Source organism: Dendrobates tinctorius, unplaced genomic scaffold (assembly GCF_039654945.1).
Source record: "Dendrobates tinctorius isolate UK_male_01 unplaced genomic scaffold, ASM3965494v1 ptg000240l, whole genome shotgun sequence".
Classification (NCBI taxonomy): domain Eukaryota; kingdom Metazoa; phylum Chordata; class Amphibia; order Anura; family Dendrobatidae; genus Dendrobates; species Dendrobates tinctorius.
In genome coordinates this window covers 4,068,909-4,093,407 of record NW_027361907.1, presented here as the reverse complement: position 1 = coordinate 4,093,407, position 24,499 = coordinate 4,068,909, and the positions used below count along the sequence as shown (strand labels likewise).

Below are 24,499 nucleotides of genomic sequence, written 5' to 3'. Positions count from 1 at the left end.
AGTAAAAAATCCTTTTTTGCTATGGAAGTGGATTACTGCAACACAAGACGCAATAAACTTGCCTTGATATTCAATGACAATGTCAATGGAGTGGATATAGCACCTGGGGGATTAAATTCCATCATGTACAATTTGGAACGTATTATGATCAAGGAACAGAAATTATGGTGGGACCACAATTCTCTCAGCTGCTACTGGGAGAGGAAGATGATCCCACGTGGTCTGAGATTAAAAAAAGTGGCTACAACAGCTTATAATGATGAGTTCCAGACCAGGTGGGAAAATGTTCTTAGTGAATGCTCTCTCAGTCTTATAAAATTAATCATTGAAGAGGAGGAGACTGAACTTAAAAAACTCAGTGATGAAATTAAGATTGTGAAAGATTCTCTGGAAATTTATCAAGACAATGATTCTTATAAATTATTATATGAAAAAATGCAACAAAAATTAAATAAACTAGAGGATACCATCATTGAGACTAAAAAAAGAAAATATACACGAGATTTGGAGGATTATAACAATAAATGTGTATATAATTGGAGTAAGAATCCGTCATCAATATTAAAAAAACGGAATCCTTGGTTCAGCAACATAAAGTGACTTTTCAAAAAACTCAAGAAAATATGGACACTACTTTTGGAGATACTTCAGATGATTATTCAGATTCATCAGTGGCTTGTGCATCTAATAAAGGTATGGAAAAAAGAAAAAAATCTTACCAAAGAAATTACAACAAAGAGGGAGCTAAACCAAAAAACGGATTAGAAGGAGAGGAGGAAGACGCCATAAGAGAACAGGCTTATCAGGACAAACTCCGGAAACGGAAGAAGTAACTGTACCAGTCTACAACCTCTCCAGTTATATACTTTCAGCACCGCAACTTTCACTTTTGTCAAAAGGACTTGGTTTTTCCCCGGCATGTAAATTCAATGTATATGACACAGTGATGGATGTCAATCGTCTAGCACGTAGTTTAACCTTAAAATGTCATTTTGGGGATAATATTGGTACTGACAATTTTTGTTCTGTAGAAAATAGGGATGTTGAAAGGTTACTTACGTTTGAGGAACAGGTGGGTTTGTATAATTTGAGACAACTAGAATCTGAAAGCTCCAAAGAATATCAGGTTAATTTAAATGATTCTTTTCATGTAAAAAATACAAAATTTTACCCACTTAAATCTAGACCTCCGATGCTGGATGTTTTTCAAGAAGCGGTGGAAAGGGATTTGGTAGAATTAAATAACAGAGTGGAACTGACCCATCATAATCTGACATTTCATGAGCATAAAGCTCTTCAGGAATTGAGTAAGAATAAAGATCTAAAAATTGTCCAGTCGGGTAAGGGTGGATCAATTACCATTCTGGATGTAGGTTTATATAAGAAACTTAATTTAACCGCATTGGGAAACTCCAGTGTGTACAGGGAATTAAATGAAAATCCCACTCTCCCTTTTAATAAGGAAATGAAAAAAATTTTGCAGGAAGGTGTATTTACAGGAGCGATTTCAGAGAAATTGAGTGAAGCTTTGTATTGTGACCATCCCATTATACCCATTTACCACTCACTCCCCAAGGTGCACAAAGAAATTTTTCCTCCCCCACTAAGACCTATGTTTCAGGGATAGGATCTTTTAGTGAACGCCTTGGAGAGTGGGTGGATCATTATCTACAACCCCTGGTGGCTTTAACTCCTAGTCACTTGAGAGATAGCAAAGCAGCTATTAACATGGTAGAAAAAATAGAATGGGGGAATGATTTTCCGTGGCTTTCATGTGATGTTCTTGGATTATATCCATCAATTCCACATTCTGTTGCATTGGAGAGCCTCAGATATTATCTATCTAAATACAGTGAGTATACATTTGAAATTCAACATTTTCTATTGCTTGCAACTAATTTTTTGCTCACTCATAATTATTTTATTTTTGATGAGAAATATTATTTGCAGATACAGGGAGTGAGCATGGGGGCCAAGTTCTCACCGTCTTTAGCAAATTTAACTATGTCAGTATGGGAGGAGAGGTATATTTTTCATTTTAACAATCCATTTAGACATAACATTTTTTGGTTGGGACGCTTCATTGATGATTTGGTTTTTGTGTGGAGGGGGAACAAGGATTTAGCATCTTCCTTTTTTTCATATTTAAATAAAAATAGTTTCAATCTCAAATTTACATGTCATATGAAGGAGCTGTCAATTAACTTTCTTGATTTGACCTTGAAAATAGATTCAAATCGGAAAAAAGTGTTGGTGGAACCTTATCGCAAATCTACAGCTGTGAATAGTATATTGATGGCAAATTCATGTCACGCCAACCATGTAATTAGGAATATACCCACAGGTGAACTGATTCGAACAAAAAGAAATAGTACAGAAAAAGATACTTATATGAAAGAATCTGAATTTTTGGCAAAAAGATTAAAATCCAGGGGTTACCCAAACTGGTCTCTAAAAAGAGCGAGAGGCATAGTAGACAATTTAAATAGACAGGAATTGTTGGAATATAACAATATCAAAGAACATAACAATGATTTGGGTATAGTTTTCAGCACTAAATTTAGTCCACAGTATCAAGAAATAGTCTCCATTATTAAAAAACATTTACCCATTTTAGAACAAAGTGGTGAATTGAAAGAAATATTAAAAAAATATTCAATTAAATTTGTTGCGAGGAGAGCTCCTACTATAGGATCTATGTTGACGGCAAGCTTATTTACTGATCCAGACAAAAAATTGAAACAAAATTGGATGAAAAGTGTAGGCTGTTATGGTTGTGGTGCAAAAATTTGTAAGTGTTGCAAATATATTGTTAAAACGAAACATTTTCTTCTATAAAAAATGGAAAAAACTTTGAGATTTTTTCTTTTATTAACCCCTTACCTACAATTGACGTAATATTCCGTCCATGTGACCATGGACCTAATTACCATGGACGGAATATTACGTCATCGCGATCAGCGGCGCCCACGTGGTGAGCGCCGCTGATCGTGGCCGAGTGTCAGCTAATTATCATAGCTGACACCCGGCACAATGTGTCAGGGGCGGTCACGGACCGCCCCCGACACGTTAACCCCTTGCACACCGCGATCAAACGCGATCGCGGTGTACCGGGGGTTAAAGGGAAGCATCGGCAGGGAGGGGGCTCCCTCCGTGCTTCCCTGAGCCCCCCACGGCAGCGCAATGTGCAGCGCTGCTGCGGGGGACTCCCTTCCTCCAGGCCCCCGAATCCAAGATGGCGACGGGGGCCTTCGGGGGCCTGAGGAAGCTGGCTTCCTCAGTGCCTGCAAAGCGCAGGCATGAGGAAGTCTGCAGCAGTGCCTGTGACAGATCGCTGATCTGTCACAGTGATCTGTGATGTGACAGATCAGCGATCTGTCACAGGACAGTGATGTCCCACCTGGGACAAGGTAATAAAGTAAAAAAAAAAAAAAAAAGTGTTAAAAATAATTTTAAAAAAATCGCTAAATAAATTAGTTAAAAAAAAAAAAATATTCCCCAATAAATCCATTTTTTGAAAATAAAAAAAAACCAAAACAATAAAAGTACACATATTTGGTATCGCCGCGTCCGTAATGACCTGCCCTATAAAACTGTCCCATTAGTTAACCCCTTTAGCGAACCCCTTAAAAAATAAAAATAAAAAACGAAGCAAAAAATAATGATTTATTATCATACCACTGAACAAAAAGTGCAATAACGCGCGATCAAAAAGACGCATATAAATATGCATGGTACCGCTGAAAACGTCATCTTGTCCCGCAAAAAACGAGCCACCATACAGCATCATCCGCAAAAAAATAAAAAAGTTATAGCTCGCAGAATAAAGCGATACAAAAATAATTATTTTTTATATAAAATTGTTTTCATTGCAAAAAACCGACAAAACATAAAAAAACGACCTAAATGAGGTATCGCTGTAACCGTACTGACCCGAAGAATAAAAACGCGTTATCAATTTTACCGCACGCGGAACGGTGTAAACGCACCCCCCAAAAGAAATTCATGAAAAGCTGGTTTTTGTTCATTCTGCATCCCAAAAATCGGAATAAAAAGCGATCAAAAAATGTCACGTGCCCGAAAATGGTACCAATAAAAACGTCAACTCGTCCCGCAAAAAATAAGACCTCACATGACTCGGTGGGTCAAAATATGGAAAAATTATAGCTCACAATATGTGGTGATGCAAAAACTATTTTTACAATAAAAAGCGTCTTTTAGCGTGCGACAGCCGCCAAACATAAAAACCGCCATAAATCGTAAATCAAACCCCCCGTTATCACCCCCTTAGTTAGAGAAAAATAATAAAACTAAAAGAAAATGTATTTATTTCCATTTTCCCGCTAGGGTTAGGGTTAGGGTAGGGTTAGGGTTAGGGCTAGGGTTAGGGCTAGGGTTAAGGCTAGGGTTAGGGCTAGGGTTAGGGTTAGGGTTAGGGATAGGGTTAGGGCTAGGGCTCAGATTAGGGTTAGGGGTGTGTTGAGGTTAGGGTTGGAGTTATAATTGGGGGTTTCCACTGTTTGGGCACATCAGGTGCTCTCCAAAGGCAACATGGCGTCTGATCTCAATTCCAGCCAATTCTGCGTTGAAAAAGTCAAATGGTGCTCCTTCCCTTCCAAGCTCTGCCATGTGCCCAAACAGTGTTTTACCCCACATGTAGGGTATCAGCCTACTCAGGACAAATTACAAAACAACTTTTGGGGTCCAATTTCTCCTGTAACCCTTAGGAAAATAAAAAATTGGGGGCAAAAATATAATTTTGCGGAAAAAAATGTTTTTTTTATTTTCACGCCCAGGCGTTATAAACTTCTGTGAAGCACTTGGGGGTTCAAAGTGCTCTCCACACATCTAGATAAGCTCCGTGGGGGGTCTAGTTTCCAAAATGGGGTCACTTGTGGGGAGTTTCAATAGTTTAGGTACATCAGGGGCTCTCCAAACGCACATGACACCCGCATACCAATCCATCAAAGTCTGCATTCCAAAACGTCACTACTTCCCTTCCGAGCCCCGACGTGTGCCCATACAGTAGTTTTCTCCCACATATGAGATATCAGCGTACTCAGGACAAATTGGACAACAACTTTTGGGGTCCAATTTCTCCTGTTACCCTTGGGAATATAAAAAAAATGGGGACTAAAAGATGATGTTTGTTGAAAAAATACGATATTTTTATTTTCACGCCCGGTCGTTATAAACTTCTGTGAAGCACTGGGGGGTTCAAAGTGCTCACCACACATCTAGATAAGTTCATTAGGGGGTCTAGTTTCCAAAATGGGGTCACTTGTGGGGGGTTTCCACTGTTTAGGTACATCAGGGGCTCTCCAAACGCAACATGACACCCGCAGACCATTCCATCAAAGTCTGCATTCCAAAACGTCACTACTTCCCTTCCGAGCCCCGACGTGTGCCCATACAGTAGTTTTCTCCCACATATGAGGTATCAGCGTACTCAGGACAAATTGGACAACAACTTTTGGGGTCCAATTTCTCCTGTTACCCTTGGGAAAATAAAAAAATGGGGACTAAAAGATCATGTTTGTGGAAAAAATACGATTTTTTTATTTTCACGCCCGGACGTTATAAACTTCAGTGAAGCACTGGGGGGTTCAAAGTGCTCACCACACATCTAGATAAGTTCCTTGGGGGGTCTAGTTTCCAAAATGGTGTCATTTGTGGGGGGTTTCTACTGTTTTGGTACATCAGGGGCTTTCCTAATGCGACATGGTGTCCGATCTCAATTCCAGCCAAAAACGTCAAATGGCGCTGCTTCCCTTCCGAGCTCTGCCATACGCCCAAATAGTGGTTTACACCCACATGTGGGGTATCAGCGTACTCAGGATAAATTGCACAATATCTTTTAGGGTCCTGTTACTTTTGGAAAAATAAGAATTGAGGGTGAAAAGATCATTTTTGTGGAAAAAATATGATTTTTTAATTGTACTGCTGTACGTTATAAACTTCTGTGAAGCCCTTGGGGGTTCAAAGTTCTCACCACACATCTAGATAAGTTCCTTGGGGGGTCTAGATTCCAAAATGGTGTCATTTGTGGGGGGTTTCCACTGTTTTGGTACATCAGGGGTTTTCCAATCGCGACATGGTGTCCGATCTCAATTCTAGCCAAAAACGTCAAATGGCGCTGCTTCCCTTCCGAGCTCTGCTATGCGCCCAAATAGTCATTTACACCCACATATGGGGTATCAGCGTACTCAGGACAAATTGCACAATAACTTTTAGGGTCCTGTTACCCTTGGAAAAATAAAAATTGTGGGTGAAAAGATCATTTTTGTGTAAAAAATATGATTTTTTAATTGTACCGCTGTACGTTATAAACTTCTGTGAAGCCCTTGTGGGTTCAAAGTTCTCACCACATATCTAGATAAGTTCCTTGGGGGGTCTAGTTTCCAAAATGGGGTCACTTGGGGGGGTTTCCACTGTTTAGGTACATCAGGGGCTCGCCAAACGTGACATGGCGTCCGATCTGAATTCCAGCCAATTTTGCATTGAAAAAGTCAAACGGCGCTCCTTCCATTCTGAGCTCTGCCATGCGCCAAAACAGTGGTTCCCCCCCACATATCAGGTATCGGCGTAGTCAGGACAAATTGCACAATAACTTTTGCAGTCCAATTTCTCCTGTTACCCTTGGTAAAATAAAGAAAATTGAACCTGAAGTATTTTTTTTGTGAAAAAAAGTTAAATGTTCATTTTTTTTTAATATTCAAAAAATTCCTGTGACGCACCTAAAGGGTTAATAATCTTCTTGAATGTGGTTTTAAGCACCTTGAGGGGTGCAGTTTTTAGAATGGTGTCACTTTTGGGTATTTTCTATCATATAGACCCCTCAAAGTGGCTTCAAATGTGAAGTGGTCCCTAAAAATAAAATGGTGTTGCAAAAATGAGAAATCGCTGGTCAATTTTTAACCCTTATAACTTCCTAGCAAAAAAAAATTTTGGTTGCAAAATTGTGCTGATGTAAAGTAAACATGTGGGAAATGTTATGTATTAAGTTTTTTGTGTGCCGTATCGCTGTGATTTAAGGGCATAAAAATTCAAAGTTGGAAAATTGCGAAATTTTCGCCAAATTTCCGTTTTTTTCACAAATAAACGCAAGTTATTTGAATGCAATTTTACCACTAACATGAAGTACAATATGTCACGAGAAAACAATGTCAGAATCACCAGGATCCATGAAAGCGTTCCAGAGTTATGACCTCATAAAGGTACAGTGGTCAGAATTGTAAAAATTGGCCCGGTAGTTAACGTGCAAACCACCCTTGGTAGTGAAGGGGTTAATTGTAATACAGAAAATGTAATATATCTTATTGATTGCAATATTTGCGGACTTCAATATGTGGGTTGCACCACTAATTCATTGAAACAGCGTATGTGAAAACATTTGTCGGATGCAGTTAATTTGCCTATTGCAGGAGCCTCTGCGGTTTCCAAACACTTTGCCAATGTGCATAAAGGAGATCTAAAAAGCTTTTCCTTTAGGGGAATAGAGGTGGTTACAAAACCACGTAGGGGTGGTGACTATAAAAGTAAAATCCTCTCTAGGGAAAGTAGGTGGATCTTTTTATTAGAGACTAGAGTTCCTGACGGATTGAACAGTAGAATGGATCTCATTACACAATATTAAGTAAGCAACTATCAAAATTTTTTTTTTTTTTTTTTTTTTTTTTTTTTATAGATAGAGTGCTTACATTAGTTTCTAAAGATTATATCTCTATCTTAAACCTACTCCAATATATTATTCTTTTGAGAGTCATATTTGTGATGGTCTCTGATACTTAGATCGCGCCTACTACATGATGCATTTTTTCATATATGTTTATATAAAAATTTCTTTATTTTTGCAGCAGTTATTCCATATCACTGTTGATTTATTACTTAATGTTTATATAATTGGTCTATCTATAAAATATGTTCAATATATGTATTTTTCCAGCAATATTTTTGAACTGAGTTTCAACAATTTACTCAGGTGTTTTTAACTGGTTTGTTTCACTGCTTTTAATTAAGGGTCATTTGAATATGTTTCACAAAGGAGGATATATTGCCAGTGTTGGAGCTCAGTTCAAATAGGACCGTGAAGAAGGCACATAGTGCTGAAACATGTAGTCCCTTGCTGGAATGTTACCAATTGTTTGGAGTTCCTCATCTATTTTTTATGAATTGATGGATAAATAAAGAAGAAGATTTTATAATTCTGGTGAACTTTCATCTTTTTGCTGGATCCCAATTCTCATATATATATATATATATATATATATATATATATATATTCTATGTGTCTAGATCTATTCTTTAGTTTGTGTTGGAAAACCTGTCATTGGGCTCCATTATATGTCCATCTCGCTAGCCTGCGAGAAAATCTCGCCAGAAAGATGTCAAACGGATGCTTAGATGCGAGTAAAATCGCATCATCACACGAAATTCGGCTGACAGACAGATCCCTGGTGAAGAAACATTTGTGCGATTTCGGTCTGTCAAAATTGGACCGATATTTTTATCGTTTAGTGTGACTCCAGCCTAACTCTGAAAATCACCTGCTCCATGCCGCACGTGCTAATTGCCCACTGGGCTTTCTGGAATTGGGAAAAATAAATGTCCCCCGTTTGCTGCCCCTACTTCATCTGGCGTGATCAGTGTGGAGGCAGATTAAGAGGGTAGTTGGATTTGGGGACATTGTAGCTGAAATGCCCTTGTGGAATAATAGTTATCTTCCGGTACTAGTTGAACACCCGTCCGCAGAATTCTGGACTCAACATAATGTCTCCTCGATAGGTGATTTGCATGATCATGGAACCTTGTTGTCTTTTGAACAATTACAGGTTAAATACGATGTCCCGAGATCCCAATTCTTCCACTATTTGCAATTAAGGTCAGCCTTTCAGTCACACATGAGATGTGTGGGCGTAAACAATGCTATTTCGTCTCTACCCTTGATAGGAATTCTTAAATCGCAGGGTCCCCAGGGTCTCATCTCCTCTTTTTATACATATATGCTGTCAGTAGGGGTGGAATCCGCCATAAACTCGGTTAAAGGGAAATGGGAAAGGCTCATCCCCGATATACAGGGAGAGGAGTGGGAAGAAATTCTGGAGACTCCGATCAGGGTGTCTCCGTCTATTAATATCACATATATATAATAAACCAATCATATCGGACTCCGACTCGACTCTTCAAGATGGGCCGATTCCAATCATCGGCATGTTTTAGGTGTCATTCATTAGATGCAGACTTTATTCACATGATCTGGCAGTGTCCTATTATCGCACAATATTGGAAGGAGGTGACGTCATTATTAACTTCCCTGGTACAAGCTCCTGTTCCCCTTGAGCCACTGGTTTGTTTGTTTGGGGTATGGGATGAGGAGACATGGGGTCACTATGCTGGGATCTTTTTGCGCGAGATGCTACTTATGGCACGAAAGGTACTGGCACTGCGGTGGATGGGGGGCTCACGTCCCTCCCTTTGGATTTGGATTGATTTGGTGAATTCGATTATCCCATATGAGTGTACACTGTATCGAAACAGAGGATGCCTGGGTAAATTTGGGAAGATCTGGGAGAGGTGGAATTCCTCTCATCTTACTCTGTAGTGTGGAGACATCGCATAATAAATAGTTGATTGTGTGGAATCAGGCTGCGAAATAGTAGTTTTGTAGTTACAGTTGTATAATTTAATTGACATTATGTTTTATCCCGTATGTAAACCGGTATGCACATTTTGCTTTGCATCTAATGCTATGTGAAATATATATATTCTATACAGTGCTTATCACCATATACAAGTATGTATGCTGTATATTCCATTTGTGGTATAATAAACGAATTACCTTTCACAACTGTTTCAGGACCCAACAAGAAGGGGGGCACTGCTAGACCTAATATTAACCAACAGGCCAGACCGCATATCAAATATAAGAGTTGGGGGTCACTTGGGTAATAGTGATCACAAAATAATAAGTTTTCATGTATCCTTTAATAAGATCTGTAGAAGAGGATTTACAAGGACACTAAACTTCAGGAAGGCAAATTTCCAACAGTTGAGAGATGATCTTAGTGCAATAAACAGGGATGATATCCTGAGACATAAAAATACACAAAGAATATGAGAGACGTTTATTAGCATCCTGAATAGGACCTGTGCACAGTATATACCGTATGGGAGTAAACATGCTAGAAATAGGAGGAAACCACTATGGCTAAATAGAGCTGTAAGGGGCGCAATAAGTGACAAAAATAAAGCATTTAGAGAATTAAAGCAAGTAGGTAGTGATGAGGCATTAAATAAATACAGAAGATTAAATAAATTCGTAAAAAGCAAATCAAGACAGCAAAGATTGAGACAGAGAGACTCATTGCCAGAGAAAGTAAAAATAATCCCAAAATATTCTTTAACTACATAAATAGTAAGAAACTAAAAAATGATAGTGTTGGCACCCTCAAAAATAGTCTGGGTTAAATGGTGGATGAGGATGAGGAAAAAGTCAATATGCTAAATGACTTTTTTTCAACAGTATTTACACAAGAAAATCCCATGACGGATAACATGATCAATGATAAAAACAATTCTCCATTAAATGTCACCTGCTTAACCCAAGCAGGAAGTAAGGCGGCGTCTAAAAATCACTAAAATTGACAAATCCCCGGGCCCGGATGGGATACACCCGAGTACTGCAGGAATTACCGTATATACTCGAGTATAAGCCGACCCGCATAATTTTGCCACAAAAAACTGGGAAAACTTATTGACTCGAGTATAAGCCTAGGGCGGAAAATGCAGCAGCTACTGGTGAATTTAAAAAATAAAAATAGATACCAATAAAAGTAAAATTAATTGAGACATCAGTAGGTTAAATGTTTTTAAATATCCATATTGAATCATGAGCCCCACATAATGTTCCATACAGTTCATGATAGCTCCATAAGATGCTCTATACAAAATACACCCCATATAATGCTGCACAAAGGTTAATAATGGCCCCATAAGATGCTCCATAGAATAATATGCCCCATATACGTTATGGACCCATAAGATGTTCCATAGATTATACCCCCATAAGATGCTCCATAGATTATGCCCCCATATGTTGCCCCCATAAGATGTTCCATAGATTATGCCCCCATATGCTGCCCCCATAAGATGCTCCATAGATTATTCCCCCATATGCTGCCCCCATAAGATGCTCCATAGATTATTCCCCCATATGCTGCCCCCATAAGATGCTCCATAGCTTATGCCCCTATATGCTGCCCCTATAAGATGCTCCATAGATTATACCCCTATATGCTGCCCCTATATGCTGCCCTCATAAGATGCTCCATAGATTATGGCCCCATGTGCTGCCGCTGCTGCTGCATTTAAAAATAAAAAAAATGACATACTCTCCTCTCCTTCGCTGGGTGTCAGGTGCCGGTGTCACTGCTGACACCTGAGATACTCACCTGTCCTGTGTCCATGGCTGCTTGCTGCTGTCTGGCACGTCATTTGTTACTGTCGTTCAAACTGCAGGGGGTGCGGCGCGCACACTAACCACGTCACCGCGCCCTCTGCTGTCTGAACGTCACTGACAGATGTCGTGCCAGACAGCAGCAAGCAGCCATGGACGCAGGACAGGTGAGTATCGCTATCCTTACCCATCCTGGCGCTGTCTCTTCAGCCCCCAGCTTCTCCGCGATCTCTTTTCCTGCCTTCAGCAGTCACATGGTACCGCTCATTAAAACTCATGAATATGCGCATATTCATGAGTTTAATGAGCGGTACCATGTGACCGCTGAAGGAAGGAAGGGAGATCCCGGAGAACCTGGGGGCTGAAGAGACAGCGCCAGAACGGGTAAGTATGACCTGACACCCCCACCCCCTCCAACCCCCTGTTGTATATGACTCGAATATAAGCCGAGAGGGGGACTTTCAGCCCTCAAAAATGGAAATCTTGGCTTATATTCGAGTATATACGGTAAGTACAGTCATAGATAGACCATTATTTTTAATCTTTAAAGATTCCATAATAGCAGGGTCTGTACCACAGGACTGGCATATAACAAATGTGGTGCCAATATTCAAAAAGGGGACAAAAACTGAACTTGGAAACTATAGGCCAGTAAGCTTAATCTTTACTGTGGGTAAAATCCTGGAGGGTTTTCTAAGAGATGCTATACTGGAGTATCTGAAGAATGACCTCAAGACCCAATATCAACATGGGTTAACGAGGGACCGTTCCTGTCAGACTAATCTGATAAGCTATTATGAAGAGGTAAGTTTCGGACTGCACCAAAGAAATGCAGTGGACGTGGTGTACCTGGACTTTTCAAAAGCTTTTGATACAGTGCTACACAAAAGGTTGTTACATAAAATGAGAACAATGGGGATAGGTGAAAATATGTGTAAGTGGGTTAAGAGCTGGCTCAGGGTTAGGAAACAAAGGGTGGTTATTAATGGAGCACACTCAGACTGGGTCACCGTTAGCAGTGAGGTACCACAGGGGTCAGTATTGGGCCCGCTTCTTTTTAACATATTTATTAATGACCTTGTAGGGGGCATAGAGAGTGGAATTTCAATATTTGCAGATGACACTAAGCTCTGCAGGGTAATCAATACTGAGGAGGACAATTTTATATTAGGCCTGTTTCACAAATCAGTTTTTTTGTGTCAGTTAAAATCCGCCAAAATGGCAGAAAGCGGATCCATTTTTAACTGATGTGAACGGATGCCACCGGTCCGTTTTTTTTGACGGATCCGCCGAATGAAGAATGAGAGAGAGAGAGAGAATGAGAATTTTTTCTGTCCGCCAGAAATGATTTCAGGGTTAAATTTCTGCCTGACTTCATTCCTCCGGGCATGCGCACTATAAAAGTGCAGATCCTGCAGCACAACAAAAGTTACATGGTCCATCCAGGCATCTCGGCGGATGCAAAAAAATTGACGGATCCGCAAAAAAACGGATCCAACGGATGGCCATCCCTCAAGATCCGCCGGTAATGCAAATCAATGGGGAAAAAAATGGATCTGCCCAAAAAAATGGCGGATCCGTTTTTTTGCAAAAACGGCGGATTTTGACTGATGGTCAAAAACGGAAATGTGAAACAGGCCTTACAGGAAGTTTTATGTAAACTAGCAATTTGGGCAATTGAGCTTTAATGGGGATACATGTACGGTCATGCACTTGGGCAGAAGACATAAGATGTATAATTATGTGCTTAATTGTAAAACACTGGACAAAACTGTCACTTAAAAAGACCTGGGTGTATGGGTGGACGACTAATTCACATTTAAAGGACAGTGTCAGGCTGCTGCTGCAAAGGCAAATAAAATAATGGGATGCATTAAAAGAGGCATAGATGCTCATGAGGAGAACATCATTTTACCTCTATACAAGTCAGTAGTGCGACCACACTTAGAATACTGTGTACAGTTCTGGTCTCCGGTGTATAAGAAAGACATAGCTGAACTAGAGTGGGTGCAGAGAAGAGTGACCAAGGTTATTAGGGAACTAGGGGATCTGCAATACCAAGACAGGTTATTACACTTGGGGTTATTAAGTTTGGAAAAACAAAGGCTTAGGGGTGATCTTATTACAATGTATAAATATATGCGGGGACAGTACAAAGACCTTTCTAATGACTTTTTCACCCATAGACCTGAGACAGGGACAAGGGGGCATCCTCTACGTCTGGAGAAAAGAAGGTTTAATCATAATCACAGATGCGGATTCTTTACTGTAAGAGCAGTGAGACTATGGAACTCTCTGCCATATGATGTTGTAATGAGTGATTCACTACTAAAATTTAAGAAGGGCCTGGATGCCTTTCTTGAAAAGTAGTATAATATTACAGGATATATATATATATATATATATATATATATATATATATATATAGATAATTCCTTGATGGGACGTTAATCCAGGGAACTAGTCTGATTGCCGTATGTGGAGTTAGGAAGAATTCTTTTTCCCCAATGTGGAGCATAGTGTTTGCCACATGTTTTTTTTTTTTTGCATTCCTCTGGATCAACATGTTAGGCTAGGGGTTAAACTAGATGGACTTAAAGTCTTCCTTCAACCTTAAATACTAAGTTACAATGTAACTATGAATCGCATATTGTTTGAATTTGCGTGGAATTGAATAGATCGATCTGCTCATCTCTAAAACAGAAATATATTTGGAGAAGATTGGTCTTTCTGATATTTGGGAGGCACTTAAAAACCAGGTGTAAGCCTCAATTATGCTCCTACAACTAGAGGAGGTGCTAACTTAAATTTTGTTAATTCTGCTGTTGAAGCGGATGAGCTTTCCTTGAAACCTCAGGAAATATAATAAGAAGACCTACTGGTACTTCTTTTGTTGGAAGTGCTGAATGCTTCTTGGAAGGAGAGAACTTTACATAATTCAATGATGGAAAGAACAATAGTTTTCATACCAAAGGATCGAAAAAACCCAAAGGAGGAAGAGTATAGACCAATTACGGTACATTAATTAACACCAATATCAAAATTGTTGCTAACATACTGATGATTGGCCTGAAAATACTTATTCTAACCTTGCCTATGTTGACCAAAATGGGTTTATACTGTGGAGGAATGTGCTCTTGAATCTACACAAATTCTTCTATAGAGATCTGTCATGGGTGGCACTGTTATTGGATGCGACTAACCCCTTAAAAGGGTGGAGGGGTGCTTCTTCTGGAGGACATTAGAGATGTTTAGAATTTGTCCTAAATATATCAAGTAGGTACAGATTTTGTATTACCAACCTAGGCTAGGGTTGAGATTAATGGGAACGTTACTGTTTTGTTATTTGTAGAATCCTTTTTTCCCCTTTTGTATGTTGCCAAGGATATTATTGGGTTTACATGTGATGAGGAGAGGGATTCGATTATGCTATATTTAGTTGACATCCTCCGTAGATTGCTATCCATGTTTATTACTTTAGTACTGAACTATTGCTACATTTCTGTACTTGAAATCAACTGAGGGAAATCAGTGCTTTCCCTCTGTATAGGTAAGTGACCAATATTTATGGGGAATGGAGTATTAATACCTAAAGTTTGGCCTTCTGAGATGGTTATGACGGCAGAGGAATTGTATAATCCTATGTATATAATTAGTGGAGTATGAGTATATCTGATTTTGGCAGAGGCAAAATTACAGAGTGGGAGAAAACATGGCTCAGGTGATGTAAATGAGTGGTAGAAGGTTTTTTAATTGTTTCTGATCCAGTCAGGGGAGAGATAGGAGGGATGCAGGGGATTAAAATAAAGATGTTTAATATTTGATGTGATGTTTTGACAATTTAATAAAAAAAGTAATTTTCTGCCGCTAATTTTATGCCTTTCAGCTTATGAAAGAACCTTAAAGAGGTTGTTACACCTATGCAATGGATAAACATAAGCTTGCTGACTGCTGTTACCGGACTGTCAGAGATAGCTGAGCATTGTACCAGGCTATCTCCCGCAGTCTTATGTCTGCCAAACCCGCTTATACCAACAGGTTTGGCTGACAGTGTAATGTTTATTGGAGTCCCAGATAATTCAGTATTGGGTGAAATATTGATTCAGCATGTCCGTTTTTGGACTGTCGATCATATTTTCTCCTGGAAATAAAGCTGCTGCAAGACAGATCAGGAACACAGGACCGCTAGGCCTAACACACCCTGTGTATAGGAGAGCCGGCCGAGATGGCTGTTGGCTGACAGACATCTAATGTGTATGGTGGGACTTAAAGTAACTAAGGTCAGGAGGCAGTTACCTTACTGTATGTAAAGAAATGGATTCAGAGATAGAACAAATGTAAAGAAATATCTTTGCTCTGAAGCTTATTAACCCCTTAATGACAGCCAATTCATCTTTTTACTGACCTGAGATATAAGAGAATATTATCCCCACACAGGTGACAATCCAGCAGCTGTCGGCTGTCCACTATAGCTGACAACTTGCTGTATCACAAACGACCAGTGTTGTGATCGTCCATATCTGTTTAACCCCTTAGTTGCTGCTGTCAAAAGTGACTACATTGGAAAAATGGTTAAAAGATTGTAGGGGCTTCCGCTTTAATCTAATTGACACACCGAGATCATGATTGTGTGGTCCTGATGTTTGCCATAGCAGTTCATGGCTAAATAGCGGCCTTAGTGGTCAGTTCAGAAGTTAGCAACATTTAGGTGGTAAACAAACATTTTTTCATTCCTGCTATACCACTTTGCATTAATTCCTGAAAATCACCTGAAGGGTTAATAAACTACCTGACAGTAGTTTTCAATATGTCAGGGGGTGCTGTTTTTAAAATTGTATCACTTTTTGGGGTTTTCCAATATATAGCACCCCCAAAGGCACTTCAAACCTGGATAGGTCCCTCAAAAAATAAATTTTGTACGTAACTTTCCTTGAAAAAATGAAAAATTACTGCTACATTTTTTAAACCTCCTAAAAGCCTAACAAAATAAATTAGCGTTTTAAAAATGGTGCTGATGTAAGGCATACATGTGGGAAATGTTATTTATTAATGTTTTTGTGTGGTATGACTATCTGGATTGAACGGATATTCATTCAAAGTTTGAAAATTGCAATTTTTTTTACATTTTTGTCAAGTTTCTGATATTTTTTTTATAAATAAACCCAAAACATATCAACCTAAATTTACCATTATCATAAATTATAATGTGCCACGAAAAAACAATCTCAAAATCAATGGGATTTGTTGAAGCATTCCAGAGTTATCACCACATAAAGTGACATTGGTCAGAATTTTAAAAATTGGCTCCGTCACTAAGGGGTTAAAATACATTTCTGTTTATTCAGAGTCTCTCATGTTTGAACATTAAAAATGAAAAATTAAACTGATTTTTACCTTGCTGACCAGGCACACCTGGAAAACCAATACTTCCTTTTTCACCTGTAATGCCAGGGAAACCAGGGTCACCCTGTGCTCCAGGCAATCCCAGAAGGCCCGGTAACCCTTACAAGAAATAAACACATTATTACACATATTATACACTGCGACAAGTTCACAGATCTGTGCCCTTTTGATTAAAGGATAAATTTGAATTGAAGGCAACAATTAAAGTATATATGATACTGCTATATGCACAGACAATACCTATGCTGCCTCTGTCTCCTGGCTGTCCTGTTTTTCCTTTCATTCCTTCAATGCCTGTAAACCCTTCATTTCCATGCAATCCTTTGTCTCCGGTTCTTCCTCTGAATCCTACAAATGCAAAATGAATGGAGTTATGTGCTAGGTTTATGTAAAGCAAGTACAGATCAGCAATACAATTATTCAACCTTTATTCCAAATACATATCCTTAAAAATCCATACAGGAATGATGTGGTACAGGAACCACTCTGACTACCACGCTTTTAGTTATAGAGTATGAATACTGAGGTATGCTTCCACATTTAAAAGACCAGACCACATCCTATCATCCGCTAATTAATTAAATCACATGTAGCAACCACGAAAAACACCACCTACAATCAAAGAAAAGAAAAAAACACAGATAACATATATACAAATAAAGTGTATTAATAGTTACCAGCATATATACCGTACATATATAGAGCAAATATTCATTTACTATATAAACATTGTGTTGTTTCTGTTGTTCATTCCCTTTGCTTGTTTAGTGACCAGTGAAATTACCAAAAGGCTTCTCTCATAACAAAACTTTTGCTTCCAACTACCACCTCGATTAGGTTTCATTACATTCTCCAAACAAAATAAACCTAAAGCTATCCAAATTGCCCTCATGTTTTTCCAAAAAATGTTGAACTGCTGCTGAAAGTGATATTTTTGCTATTGGTATTGTAAATATGCTCCACAATTCTCTTTTTAATCCGCTTTTTTTTCTTGTATATTGGACATTTCTTTCTGGGTCGGTCAACAGCATTGGAATGGTACTCCGGAAAATAAAGACAGGTGTTTTCTAAATGTAAGTACGATGGAAATTTTATCTTCTTTTCCATAGAAATAAAATTAGCAATTTTTACACTGATTTTATACTTGTTAAATCTCAAAATATTAACTAAAATGTTTGCGATTTATTTTTCCTATTTTATAATCAGCTGATTTGTCGATACCAGCATGTTGCATTTACAGTCAGCAGATTGTTATTATTATTGTATATCCTTATTTTCATGTGCACATGGAAACACAAGAAGCAGTGGAATGAAAGTAAAAGAGAGAAGATACAGATTAGATATTAGAAAAAACCTTTTGAGGCTGTGTAACCACGATGCGATTTTTAAGCGTTTTTGCCGCGATTTTCGGCGCGAAAACGCTTAAAAATCGTGTACAGAACGCCCCCCATGCATTCCTATGGCATTTCGCACATGGTCATTCTTTTGTGCGGAATCGCAAAGAATTGCCGCGATTCCGCACCCATAGGAATGCATGAGAACCACTTACTTCCAGCATGTGGCTATGCCCACCATGCGGGAAGTTAAGCGTCTCATGTGCGGTTGGTACCCACGGTGTGGAGGAGAGGAGACTGTCCTCCAGGCCCTGGGTACCATACCCCTGTAAAAAAAGAATAAAAAATAAAAAAATCAGGGTATATTTACCTTCCGACGTCCCGCGCTGCATTCCCGGGCCACAGCGTTCCCAGTAATGCCTTGCGGCAAGGTCCTGTAATGATGTAGTCTCGCGTGACTCTAGTGGTCTCGCGAGATCGCTATAGTAACGCGAGACCAACGTCATCACAGGTCTCGCAAGGCATCGCTGGGAACGCTGAGGCCCGGGATGGCAGTGCGGGACGTCGGAAGGTAAATATACCCCGATTTTTAATTTTTTTATCATTTTTAACATTTTATCTTTTACTATTGATCCCGCATAGGCGGCCTGAATAGTAAAAAGCTGGTCATACTTGTCAAACACTATGTTTGACGAGTGTGACCAACCTGTCAATCACTTTCCAAGCGATGCTTCAAATCACTTGGAAAGTGCTTGAGAAAATCGCGGCAAAATCGCGAACAGAATCGCAGTGAAATCGCGCAGAAAAAAACGCGCGATTTCTGGGAAGGAGTCCGGTTTTCAGTGTGCGTTTTAACACGCAACGTGGGCACATAGCCTGACAGTGAGGGTGACTAGGGATGAGTGAATAGCTTCGGTTAACTCCTTATCCAAATAGCTATAGCGCTTAGGGAATAGCTGCATCGGGAACCCGGATACCTGGATCACTCCGGCTGATCAGCTGTCCGGCCCCGCAGCTGCATGTTCGCGGCTGTGCGACAGTCACAACACATGCATGGAGAGCCCAACAAATAGGCTCTCCATGCATGTGCTGTGACTGTCACACAGCTGCGACACTCACAGCTGCGGCACCGAACAGTTTATTATCGGGAGCGCTCCAGGTATCCGAGTTCCCGATGCAGCTATTCGGTAAGCGGTATAGCTATTTGGATAAGGAGCTATCTGAAGCTATTTGATTCGGTCATCCCTAAGGGTGACCAATGAGTGGAACAGGCTGCCATGAGAGGTGGTGAGTTCTCCTTCAATGGAAGTCTTCAAACAGAGGCTGGACAGACATCTGTCTGAAATGGTATAGTGAATCCTGCTTTGAGCAGGGGGTTGGAAGCGATGACCCTGAAGGTCCCTTCCAAGTCTAAGATTCTATGATTCTTTTAGTCTTCACATATTTTTTTTTAACTAAAGCGGGCATCCTGTACTAGACATACAACAGTGACAGGAACATTAATGCTTAGGGGATAAATGTACTCCGTCTGCAGAAAATAGATGGTCCAGCTGAAATCGGCAAGTTTGTCCAACATTAATTTAATGTGTATGACCGGTTTGATTCTAATATCTGAGAAAGATATCTACATTGTTAATGGGGGGCCCATTGACTTGGATTAACTTAAGACTGATGCACCACATACTAGCAATAGTCTTGTGATTTATGGAAACGTGGAAATATTTAAGCAATTAGCTAAATGGGAAAAATGCTTGAAAGCGCACCATATTGCTTGTTTTCAGCTAATCTTATGTTCCATGCGCTTTACTATCACAGTATAGAGCAATCACAGGAGCTGAGCCTGCTACATGCAGTGCGGATGCAGGCCGTGTTATACAGCCTTCCCCGACAGTAACTGATGCAATCAGAGCTATCTTCAATCACATAATTTTACTCCTTAAAAGTTGCTGAAAAGTGTAACTGTAGTACTTTTCAGGCTCCAACATGGCGGCTGTCTCATTGTATGGCGGCTGTCTCATTGTATGGCTTTCACACCCCACATAATGTGATCACCGATTGCCAATTGTTTCTGAAGTTCCCTCTGTCTACCATGTGAGATCTATGCAGCACAGCTTATGCAGTGTATTGTATAGGTGATCAAGAGACCAAAGAGGACTAATTAAAAAAGAAAGATACATAAAAAGTTTGAATCACCCCCCTGTTAAAGGGGTATTCCCATCTCCATGATCCTGTCCCAATATGTAGTAGGTGTAATAATAATAGCAAATACCTCCAATTAGAAATGTAGTATAGCTTGTCTGATTCGCTATGTCTCTTTCCTCATGTGCAGGCATTGCAGGACCTTAGGTATCCCTGGTTACAACCACTAGTAACTAGTTAACTACCTGTCACTATATCAGTGGGCATAACCATGGATACCTAAGGTCCTGCAATGCCTGCACATGAGAAAAGTGACATAGATACTATGCTATGCTATTTCTAACTGGAGATATTTGCTAATATTATTTACTAGCTATGAACCCGTTCTACGCCCGGGTGGCGAGCATTTTTATTGGTATATGGTCTCCCATCCTGGTATGTGCTGCCACCCTCTTATCCTGGCATGCATGGCACCTCTCATTCCTATCCTGGTATGCATGGTACCCTCACCCCCCCAATCCTGGTATGCATGGCACCCCATTCTTCATCCTGGTATGCATGGTCCCCTCACCCCCCAATCCTGGTATGGATGGTACTCCCTCATCCCTATCCTGGTATGCATGGTCCCCTCACCCCCTATCCTGGTATGCATGGTCCCCTCACCCCCAATCCTGGTATGCATGGCCTCCTCACCCCCTATCCTAGTATGTATGGTCCCCTCACCCCCTATCCTGGTATGCATGGTCCCCTCACCCCCAATCCTGGTATGCATGGCCCCCTCACCCTCAATCCTGGTATGCATGGCCTCCTCACCTCCTATCCTGGTATGTATGGTACCCTCACTCCCAATCCTGGTATGCACGGTCCTCTCATCCCCCAATTCTGGTATGCATGGCGCCCTTCATCCCCCAATCCTGGTATGCATGGTCCTCTCACCCCCCAATCCTGGTATGCATGGCCCCCTCACCCCCTATCCTGGTATGCATGGTCCTCTCACCGCCTATCCTGGTATGCATGGTACACCTCATCCCCCAATCCTGGTATGCATGGTACCCCTCATCCCCCAATCCTGGTATGCATGGTACCCATCCCCCAATCCTGGTAGGCGTGGTACTCCCTCATCCCTATCCTGGTATGTATGGTCCCCTCACCCCCCTGTCCTGGTAAACATGGTACCCATCCCCCAATCCTGGTATGCATGGTACCCATCCCTCAATCCTGATATGCATGGTACTCCCTCATCCCTATCCTGGTATGTATGGTACCCATCCCCCAATCCTGGTATGCATGGTACTCCCTCATCTCTATCCTGGTATGCATGGTTCCCTCACCCCTATCCTGGTATATATGGTCCCCTCACCCCCCTATCCTGGTATGCATGGTCCCCTCACCCCCAATCCTGGTATGTATGGTCCCCTCATCCCCCAATCCTGGTATGCATGGTACCCCTCATCCCCCAATCCTGATATGCATGGTCCCCTCGCCCCCAATCCTGGTATGAATGGTCTCCTCATCCCCCATTCCTGGTATGTATGGTCCCCTCATCCCCCTATCCTGGTATGCATGGTCCCCTCATCCCCCTATCCTGGTATGCATGGTCCCCTCATCCCCCTATCCTGGTATGCATGGTCCCCTCATCCCCCTATCCTGGTATGCATGGCCCCCTCACTCCTATTAAAACTACACACATACCAAAAAAAACAAAAAAAAACCATGTATACTCACCCTTCTTTCCTGTGCTCCAGCGCTGTCATCACGTTCTGCTGGAGGCTGGGGGAGGAGTCTGGTATGCATGGTACCCTCACCCCCCCCAATCCTGGTATGCATGGCACCAGATTCTTCATCCTGGTATGCATGGTCCCCTCACCCCCCAATCCTGGTATGGATGGTGCGCCCTCATCCCTATCCTGGTATGCATGGTCCCCTCACCCCCTATACTGGTATGCATGGTCCCCTCACTCCCTATCCTGGTATGCACGGTCCTCTCATCCCCCAATTCTGGTATGCATGGCACCCTTCATCCCCCAATCCTGGTATGCATGGTCCTTTCACCCCCCCAATCCTGGTATGCATGGCCCCCTCACCCCCTATCCTGGTATGCATGGTCCTCTCACCGCCTATCCTGGTATGCATGGTACCCCTCATCCCCCAATCCTGGTATGCATGGTCCCCTCACCCCCTATCCTGGTATGCATGATACCCCTCATCCCCCAATCCTGGTATGCATGGTACCCATCCCCCAATCCTGGTATGCATGGTACTCCCTCATCCCTATCCCGGTATGTATGGTCCCCTCACCTCCCTATCCTGGTATGCATGGTACCCATCCCCCAATCCTGGTATGCATGGTACTCCCTCATCCCTATCCCGGTATGTATGGTCCCCTCACCCCCCTATCCTGGTATGCATGGTACCAATCCCCCAATCCTAGTATGCATGGTATCCATCCCTCAATCCTGATATGCATGGTACTCCCTCATCCCTATCCTGGTATGTATGGTACCCATCCCCCAATCCTGATATGCATGGTACTCCCTCATCCCTATCCTGGTATGTATGGTACCCATCCCCCAATCCTGGTATGCATGGTACTCCCTCACCCCTATCCTGGTATACATGGTCCCCTCACCCCCCTATCCTGGTATGTATGGTACCCCTCATCCCCCAATCCTGGTATGCATGGTACCCCTCATCCCCCAATCCTGGTATGCATGGTACCCCTCATCCCCCAATCCTGGTATGCATGGTCCCCTCACTCCCTATCCTGGTATGCATGGTCCCCTCGCCCCCAATCCTGGTATGTATGGTACCCCTCATCCCCCAATTCTGGTATGCATGGTCCCCTCACTCCCTATCCTGGTATGCATGGTCCCCTCGCTCCCAATCCTGGTATGAATGGTCTCCTCATCCCCCATTCCTGTATGTATGGTCCCCTCATCCCCCTATCCTGGTATGCATGGTCCCCTCATCCCCCTATCCTGGTATGCATGGTCCCCTCATTCCTATTAAAACTACACACATACCAAAAAAAAACAAACAAAAAAAAACCATGTATACTCACCCTTCTTTCCTGTGCTCCAGCGCTGTCACCACGTTCTGCTGGAGGCTGGGGGAGGAGTCTGGCGCCGGAGTACCCGCATGCCCATAGCGCTATCCGGCGCCATATTGCTGAAGACACACTGCAAGAGCTGAAGGCACTCCTGCCCCGGTCTCCGGCCGAAGACAAGCGCCGCGGCAACGCTCCTCCCGGTCAGGTAAGTATGGCGCCGGACATGGCGGTATGCAGTGTGTACGCATACTGCCATCTCCGATGCCATACACACTCCTCACCGCTGGATTCCTCATTCTGTCTGGAGTCAGACTGCGCAGGCGCGTCACGCTTGCGCAGTCTATAAAGGCTTCGGACAGAGTGACGCTTACAGCGTTATATTATAGATTACACCTACTACATATTGGGATAGAATCTTGGAGATGGGAATACCCCCATTAAATAAAAAAAAAAAATAACATATTTGGAATTGCTCTGTACATATTAAAATATAAAAATATTTATACTGCATGGTGAACGACTGAACAGAAAAAATATGGAAACACTATAACTGGCAATTTTGGTTATTGCAATTCCCCCAAAAAATGCAATAAAAAGTTATCAAAACATTATATTAATCCCAAAATTGCATATTTAACTCCTTTCCAACCATAGAAGTATAGGTACGTCCAAGGTCGCCTCCCCGTTTGGTGCAGGCTCCGGCGATGAGCCCGCAACTTTTCTGACACGTCAGCTGATTTGATCAGCTGAAATGTACCCCTAATAGCCGCAGGTGGAATCGCGATGTACCCGCGGCTGTCAACATGTTAAATGCCGCTGTCAATCTCTGACAGCGGCATTTAACATGATAGCATCGGAAACGAGTCACAAATCCTGCCCATCGGCGCCCTTGTTACATGACAGGCACTGATCTGTTGGCAGGAGAACCTTATGGTTGTCATAGCCGGAAAGATATGAGCGCCTTTCGCCGAATGGTGCTCAAAGCAGGTGATCATTTTAGCTAAACACAGCAGGGCTTAAGCCCTGCTGTGTGCAGCACGCGATCGGATGATCGCAGCTTCTAGTCTCACATGTAGACTATTGAAGAAAGTAAAAAAAGGTTTTTAAAAGTATAAAAAA

General features: G+C 41.6%; 1 protein-coding gene across 2 annotated transcripts in view; it reads right to left on the bottom strand.

The window, feature by feature from the left end:
* The window catches only part of COL4A2 (collagen type IV alpha 2 chain), a 405,245-nt gene that overhangs the window by 45,642 nt on the left and 335,104 nt on the right, over positions 1–24,499 (bottom strand). For both annotated transcript variants that reach the window (XM_073556824.1, XM_073556825.1), the window contains 2 exons: positions 17,099–17,206; positions 16,850–16,957 (listed from right to left, as the gene is read on the bottom strand). In XM_073556824.1, the coding sequence (XP_073412925.1) occupies positions 16,850–16,957; positions 17,099–17,206 (216 nt within the window). The remainder of the gene's footprint in view (positions 1–16,849; positions 16,958–17,098; positions 17,207–24,499) is intronic.